Raw genomic sequence first — 8,522 nt, 5'->3', positions numbered from 1 at the left:
ACAAAAAGATAATTTCTACGACTTATTCAATAAAATAAGAAAATGAAAGAGAAAGAGTTGACTCAAACAAAACACGGAAAAGAAATTTATATAGAGAAATATTGAAAATAAATAAAAAATTAAAGGAAATCGCTAGATCCATACCAACTTACAAGTCACTGGCCTATCAACAACTTCTAAATTGGTAGCCCAAAGACGTTTTTTCCCATTTGATTTTTTTAACATTCATACAATCCTTAGTGTTTTTACTTTTAAAATTAGCCTTTTCATTTTTGAATTCTAAATATTAGTATAAAATACATTTATTTTTAATAAGAATAAAAAATATTTATGGAAAAAGCGAGCGAGGGACTTGTTACCTGACCAAAAGAGCGGTGAAAAAAGCACCCAAAGAAAAAGAAAAAGGAACCGTAGTAAAAACGCAAAGTTCAACTACATATATATCCAATCCCCTGTAAGCAAGCCAAATTACACACACACAACAACAATGAGGACAAGTTCAACTGAGGAGATAGATTATGATGAAACCAAAGCTGATGACTACAGCAACAATATCGATAATTCATGGAGCTCATCAACCAACTGGACTATCTCTCATGGCACTCTAGAACATTCTATAACCTTCGAGTCCTCCGATTCACCGATCGATTCTGAATCTACGCAGATATCTCCGCCGCTTATCCTTCACCAACCTTCAACGGATTCCGCAAGTCCTTGCGAAATCAAGTGTAAGTGAATTAATCGAAATTTCGTATTGTTTACTGGTAATTTTGTTTATTTGTGAAATTAATCGAAATATGGTATTGTTTACTGGTAATTTTGTATATTTGTTATTTGTATGTGTTGCGATTGTTAATTATCATTGAAATCATGGATACAAATAGAGCGGAATGAAGTACAAGTATGGTCGGATTGTAAGTGAATTAATCAAAATTGGTATTGGTTACTGGTAATTTTGTATAGCGGAATGAAGTACAAGTACAGTCGGATGATCAGCTGTAAGTGAATTTATGGAAATGTCGTATTGTTTACTGCTAATTTTGTATAGCGGAATGAAGTATAAGTACAGTTGGATGATCAGCTGTAATGAATTAATCGAAATATCGTATTGTTTACTGGTAATTAATTTGTATATTTGTTATTTGTTGTATGTGTTGTGATTGTTAATTATCATTGGAATCATGGATACAAATAGAGTGGAATGATGTACAAGTACGGTCTGATAGATCAACGGTAAGTGAATTAATCGAAATATGTTATTGTTTACTGGTACTTTTGTATATTTGTTATTTGTATGTGTTGCGATTGTTAATTATCGTTGAAATCGTGGATCCAAATAGAGTGGAATGAAGTACAAGTAGAGTCGAATATCTTTATAATGATGTTGTTTGTCTAGATGTACTCTAGCAACATGCTTTTATAGAAAATGTAAAATGAAAGTCAAGGGTATCACCTCTTATCTTCGACCAACCTTCACAACGTCCTTTGTGAAATCAAGTGTAAGTGAATAAAAGATTAAAATATTGTATTGTTTATGATAATTTTGTATGTTTATTACTTGTATATGTTGATGCAATTTGATTGGGGTTAGTTTGGTTAGAACCTTATACTTTGTTGTTGGAGATAAATTCCCTAATTTTAACTTACTATTGAAATCATGGACACAGATAGAGCTGAAATAGTCGAACATCTTTTATAACTATGGTGTTTGGATCAGCTTTTGCCCACGTCAATTAGTTTCATATAACACCTGCCACCTCCCATGAGATAGAGATACCGCATAACTTTGCCCATCAAGGCTAGGACAGGACAGATGGAAAGAAATCAACAACTAACAACATTGCAGTGAAGTACCATAAGTGGGGTCTGGGGAGGGTAAATTGTAGGCAAACCTTACTAGACGAGGTAGAGAGTCTGTTTATCGAAGACCTTCGATTTGAGTACAACAAATCTAAGTAGGTAAGAAAGGGGGAAAATTATTAGTGAAGAAAATATTACTAGCCAAAGGAAACAATAACATCATAATGCAAAAACCAAAGCATCATAAACACATATGATGATAGAAATAAAAAGCAATAGGCTACAAGAATAAGACTGTTACTACGACAGACAACATTTCACTATCTACTAACTTTCTACCTTAATTTTTGCGACCTCCACACCCTCTTATTTAGTGTCATGTCATCAGTTAGCTGACCTGTGCCATGTCTTGTCTATCACCTCTCTCCAATACTTCTCCAGTCTACCCCTACCTCTCTTCATACCAACTACATCCAACCTCTCGCACTTCCTCACTGGTGCATCTGCGGTTCTCCTCATCTTGACTACAACGGAGGTTACTCCCACCTTGTCCCGGCTATTCTTATTCTTGATCCTATTGCTTCTAGTATGCCTACACATCCATCTCAACATCTTCTATCTCCAACTTGCATCTTCTGAACATGGAAGCTCTTGACTGGCCAACACTTCCCGCTGTACAACAAAGCTAGTCTAATCACCTCTCCGTAGACTTTACCTTTAAGTTGTGGTGGTACCCTTTATTACACAAGACTCCAGAGGCAAGCCCCCATTTCATCCACGCCGCATTAACAGATGGGAAGAAATCACATAGCATTTTTGTTTCTGTTGGGATTTGAACCTGAGACTTCATGGTGGTTCTCAACCCACCGTTATTAATGATGTTGTTTGTATGGATTTTTTTTGGGTGCTATAGCGAGATGCTTCTATAGAGAACATATAGTGTAGCATAACATGAAAATCAATTTTCTTTGGAACTTGACTGTTATAGTGAAATGTTGTTATAGGGAGGTCTAATTGTATGTAGGCTATCTGAACCAAATTGGGAATGAGTCGCAGTTGATTGAGTGGTTTTCTTTTTGAGAAAATGAGATTGCGAATTTTATGAAATTTGAGTAATTTGTAATGAACTGATTTTTTTTTTTTGTCAACAATAATTTCGAAATCACAACTGAAAATTGAAATACTAGAAGTTTCGAAGGAGACAACTCTATGACATGGCCAGTCTCGTGAGTCTTGTAATTTGAAATGAAACTTAGATGATATAGAGAAGAAGGAAAGAGAGAGAACTAAGAAGAAGAAGAAGAGAGGAAGGAAAATGAGAAGAGGGGGATTATCGCGAGGGAAATGAGATAGGATGAAGGAATAATACTGGAGTTTCTATAAAATCCACTTATATATGACGTTGACAACAAATCTGTGCCCTTAATCCACAATCAATCTGAGTTGTTCATTGCTAATCTTGATTAACTTCAAACCTTGGTTAATCCAACTTAACCGTTAATAATCCCTCTCCTAATGACGCCGTACAGAATAAAGCCACCATTTATTCCTTTAATAACAGGAACTATCATAACATACTTATTCACTCAGGGTGGTATCAGTATATACTCTTAGTTTAATAACGTTAAGTTTTGATGGAGCTAGCTTTCGAACTAGAAAGAGAAGCCCTTTTCAGCAGGCTTCCAGGTTCGCAACTATACTTGTCTCTTATGTTAGAAAGAATTACGGTAGGAAATCTATCCTTGAAACAATTAAACCATGAAGTTAGGCTGGTTATAGTGGTCAAGTACGTCGACCAACCAACGAGCAGGTTTATCTCTCTTTTTTTTTTTTTTGAGAAATTACGAGCAGGTTTATCTCTTTGTGTACTATATTGGGAACCACTGTGCTCCCATTGGTATTCTTAAATAAACATATTAGAGAGCAGAAGTTCTATTTACCTTTTCTGGGAAAAAGAACTTAGAGAGGAGAGCTAAGTTTTTTTTAGGGTGTTCTTCAATTAAACAATCAGTGGAATGAAGTTTCCTTAAAACCAAAACTAGTTGGGGCATTGGGCTCCACTATATTGTATGCTTGATTTGCAGAAGTATTTAGGATGGATGATAGAAAGAAGCCATGGTGCTGCTAAAGTGGAGGACTGTATAACAACTTGCCGATAAAAGGATCCCAAATTCGTACTGCTAAAGAAGGACCATCTGCAGCCAGAATTCCTAATTTAGTGATAGCATAGCTCTTAAATGTTATGGTTGGCTTGCTTAAAGAACAAAAGTATCTCTCAATCAAATTTGTAAAAGATTAAGTTGCTACTGCAACTGGAGTTTATGAAATAATTTGGTTCCCTTGATAACCTTCGTTTCTTGGTTTCAACTTCGGTTGGACATGAACTCACTTGGACAAAGAAGTCGAAGTTTTGTGCGTGCAAACCTTATTTCACTTAGACATACTCAAATCAGTTTTTCAAACTTCAAATTCTGTATTTCAAGTTGAAGTTGAAATATTGGACCAGATTGTAAAACACTTGGTTGAATGTTTGAATGTTTTCCCCAAATATTCCAAATCTTATCTGGAAAAGGTAATATTAAAGAGACCTTATTATTAATTTTCTGCTAGAGAAACATGAGAGCTTATTGCCTTAAAGGCGAGTTTGAAGATTCTCGAAGACATTGATTGCACCTAGCAAGCTACTTTGGGTGCACAATTTTGGAGTGTATAGTGGAAATGCTTGAGAAGGAGCTGACCATAAGTTTGGTTGATCTTGTTTCTGATTTGCAAGAACCAATTTTATTGTTTATCTTCATTGTAGATTTCATCTCTATTGCATTAGATTTTGAATAATATGTGACAAGATTTTCATGTCATCTTTTGATGTCTTTTCTAGAGAGTTTGAGGTCAACTTCGTTGGTTCCATCTTGAAATATATTTTCTCAATAATCCTTTCTATAGCATTTTCCCTCATTACTCAGTATTGATATTCACTATTCAATGCCCTTGTTTGATTAGGTTTTGTGCCCATTCCCAGAGATTGTCGACTCACTTTAATGTTTTTGTAGTCGGTCAGATAATGACCACTGTTACTTTTTCCCTTTTGTAAATAGAAAAGAAGAAGGAGCATGTTTGGATAAGTAGTAATAGCAATATGTGCTCACTGGTTTCTTATTTTCGAAATGAATGGCGTTTGTTGTGATTTCACGCAAGTGTTCTAGACTCTATATTGACCCTGTTTAACCAGGATGCTGATTTTAATGTGATGAACTATTTGATATGTTTGAGGTACATGGGGAAATTCAGATTTTTTCTGGTTGTCTCCTTTCACTTTGATCAGGATGCTTAAATTTTGAGAAGCTACGCTTTTACTAGTTTGCATATAGTCTTTAGGGAGAAGTGGTTGCCCAAAGAACAAGCTAAAATTTTTCTCCATTGATTATATTCTGACGCAATCAATTTCTGTACTGCAGTATGCTTTATGCAAAAGCATGAAATCAGGCAGGTCTATGTTCGGAGTACTGCTCGTGTTTATGAGATATACTATGCACATACTCCGCAGAGCGACAATGAGTATCTATGTACCGTCCGCTGTAGCATAGCTGAAAGAGATGGAGAATTTCTCCAAGCTAATGGGATTGAAGTAGTTACCCCGCAATATTTGAAGGATAATGTAGGAAAAACAACTGAAGGTAGAGTCACAGGTGAAGCCAAACTTTGTGCCAGTGAAGATGATTGGGTTGCGATTAAGGTTCCCGAAGGTAACAGGGTAAACTGCCTGCAAAAGCACACAACAGGGGATGAACACAGAAGTATTGAGGTAGCACTATACGATGACTTTTGCATACATGCGTTGTTTAGTGTAAAGAAAACAAAGAAAAAAGGTCTAAAGGGGTAAAAAGAACATTGGAAACTTAATGGATTCTAATGGGGTTTTCAAGTGTAATAATATAACTAAAAATTGGATTTAGAGGCAACTGATGTAGATGCTTCTGTTATATAGCTTTTGTTAGAATGTTAACGGCCAAAAGAGTCTGTTCCTTTTTTCATCCGCTTTATTGGAGAAAAAAGCCAATTTGAATTACAAGAACATAATATTGTCTCTGACTGCAGATCTTGTCTTGCAGGAATTATACGAGGCCACAGCACAAATTGATGATGCGGATCCCTGCATGTCACTTACAATTCGTTTTTTATCACTTCAGAATAAAAGTTCTGTATGCATTGATGAAATTTACATATTTGGTGACCCTATTAACTCTGATGAGGTGGAGGCCCCAGCAGTTCCTATGCAAAACCAAGCTAGTTCTTTCATGGCCATGCTTGTTCCCACGCTTCTGCAACTATCTAAATCTGGCATCAGCCAGAAGAAGCAGGACAAAGATGTTTTTGATAGTCAAAGAAAGGAAGATGAAGTGGGAATGGCACTGAGGACTTCTGATTTTGCTGATGCCAAGAAAAAAAATGTAAAAGAGAAGAGTGTGAATGCTGAACATATAGTGCAGTTGAATGTTACTGACAAACCTGTAGCAGAACCCACTCATTTGCACCCTCCAGCCCACCAGAACTTAAGTAGAGAGAACCACAATATCTCCACCACGAGTAATGATGCATCAGAAGGCCGAATTGTAGGAGCCATTGAACAACTTCTTGACCGGGTGAGCAGAATTGAAAATATTTGCTTGAGATTTGAAGAAAAGATGGTTAGTCCAATGAATAGCATGGAGATGAGACTTCAACAACTGGAGCAGCAAGTAGAAATTCTAGCTAAAAACTCCCAATATTCTGTAGTGTCCGGCACAAGAATAACAGCACCTTCATTTACCTACAGTGAGTCGAATTCTAGCTCTTTGTATAATGATGGAAGTGAATATCGATCTTGTGGGGCATCAGAACTGGAGAAGAAGGATCTCCCTTGCAATAAGTTGTCTGAGCCGTCTGATGACATGCCTGTTTCTTCAAATCCATCACATGCTCTTCCAAATCTTGTGATTTCTGCCCCCGAGTTTTCATGTGGAGAGGATGAAGAAGAAAATGATATTGTTGAATCTGCAAAGGTTTCTTCTCAAGAGATGCAGAAGCAAGTTTTATCTATTGACGATGCTTTAGCTGCAGCACTTTCTGGATTTCTGTCCACTTCCCATGTTCTTCCACCAGATGACGGGACTTCGGAAGTTATTGCTTCTGGATCTACTACTAGTGAGGGAGCAAATGAGAAGAATGAGTTTTCACAACCTGCCCAAAGTGCTTCAGTTATTGCTCGTGACTGTACTTTAGAGGGAAATGATAATGTCAGACCTTCAAAGTATACCCAAATTCTTGCAGTTGCAGCTCCGGACTTTACTGAGGAGGATGATGAATTTGAGAATGGAAATGTCATCATTGCTTCTTCTGCAACAGCTCCTGAACTTGCAAGTGAAGTAAATGCAAGTAATGAAATAGCTTCTCCAAGCACCGGAGGTCAGGACTCCGGAGGTTTCGTAGATCTTAACAAGAGCGAGATCATGGATAATGCAAGTTCAACTGTTGCTTCTGAGCCATATGCAGAGCAAGAAAAATTTCTCCATGACAATGTGCACCTTAAAGAAACTTCTGGAGTAATTGGTCCAAAAGATCATCTTTATGCACAAGAAAGTATCTGCAGATCGCAGGATGATCCAACTGCTTGTCCTTCAGGTCAAGATGATAAGGTTGCAGAGACTAATGTAAGAGATTCTACCAATAGGCCACAGATGAATTCTCATAATCTAGAAAATGCTGCTGAATCTGAAGAACACGATACTTCAAAAGGTTCCAACGTGGACGTTATGCAAAATGTTCCTACTCTAGATTTTGACATTCCTATCTTAGAAGTGAAGTTCACAGCCAATGAAGACGGTGATACAAAGTTCTCACTAGTAGATCTTTTAGGTGACACGACTGATGTTAATGTTGAAGCTCATTGTGTTGATGAAAGCACTGATGATGTTGTCACTAGTGAGGGAACCGCATTCACTGTTATGGGTGATGATGGTAAACCTCTGGTGGATTTTGGAATTTATGCTGCAGATACATTCACTAATTTGGAAGAACACGATAATCCGAGTATATCCAGTCAGCAGGAGGTATTCATCGGTCTCATCTGAGACTCCTACCTTTTGATTTGAAGTGTATATAGAACTGGTTTATCACTGATTTTTCTCTTTTTAGTATAGTATTCAAGTTGAATATTATTTTGTTTCCTCTAGTGTGTATTAAGCTCATAAATCTCCGTAATTCCTGACGATTGCCATATCTTGTTCCTGCTTAACCCTTTACCTTTCTCTTGAGATCTATTACCTCTCAGATTAAGAGGATAGCACAAGAAATTAAATGAGTGAAAGGATAAAGGATAATTGCAAACAATTAAATTAACATTTCATTATTTGAACTAATCCAAGGAGAAGATATTGGAGTCATGCAAGGAATGTATTGAAGGGAGGGGTCAACTAAGGAGATAGGATGGAATGTTGCTAACACACACACAAGTAGTACAATAGGGGTACGGATGCTTTATTTATCATCAGGTAGAGATGAATCCTATATGGTAGCGGCAGGAAATTCTTTAGCCTTAAATCAGGATATTCAGGAAGAACAGGTTGTTCCAGCTCGATACCGCCAAGAATTCTTGACTATTGCATGGGAACAGGTTCATCTTCGAAGTATTTTTCCTTTTCAATATTTTTCTATTGGAGCTTCCCTCATTCCTTTTATCGAACATA

The 8,522-nt window shown here is 36.9% G+C and overlaps 1 protein-coding gene across 1 annotated transcript; it reads left to right on the top strand.

Annotated features, from left to right (window-relative positions):
- The first annotated feature begins 366 nt into the window (after positions 1-366).
- Positions 367-8,071, top strand: LOC107850841. Its single transcript, XM_016695626.2, has 3 exons — positions 367-728; positions 5,256-5,602; positions 5,910-8,071. Exons 1-3 carry the CDS (start codon positions 488-490, stop codon positions 7,905-7,907), a joined length of 2,586 nt encoding a protein of 861 aa, XP_016551112.1. The 5' UTR covers positions 367-487; the 3' UTR covers positions 7,908-8,071.
- The last annotated feature ends 451 nt before the right edge of the window (positions 8,072-8,522 follow it).

This window comes from Capsicum annuum, chromosome 12, assembly GCF_002878395.1.
Source record: "Capsicum annuum cultivar UCD-10X-F1 chromosome 12, UCD10Xv1.1, whole genome shotgun sequence".
NCBI classification, from domain to species: Eukaryota; Viridiplantae; Streptophyta; class Magnoliopsida; order Solanales; family Solanaceae; genus Capsicum; species Capsicum annuum.
This window is presented reverse-complemented; position numbering and strand designations above follow the sequence as displayed.

Excerpts from the sequence above, each read along its gene's own strand:
- LOC107850841 (XM_016695626.2), top strand. The coding sequence starts at position 488 with ATGAGGACAAGTTCAACTGAGGAGATAGATTATGATGAAACCAAAGCT. Across the intron at positions 729-5,255 it reads AAGTCCTTGCGAAATCAAGT|TATGCTTTATGCAAAAGCAT; the intron begins GTAAGTGAATTA and ends TCTGTACTGCAG. Across the intron at positions 5,603-5,909 it reads ATGAACACAGAAGTATTGAG|GAATTATACGAGGCCACAGC; the intron begins GTAGCACTATAC and ends CTTGTCTTGCAG.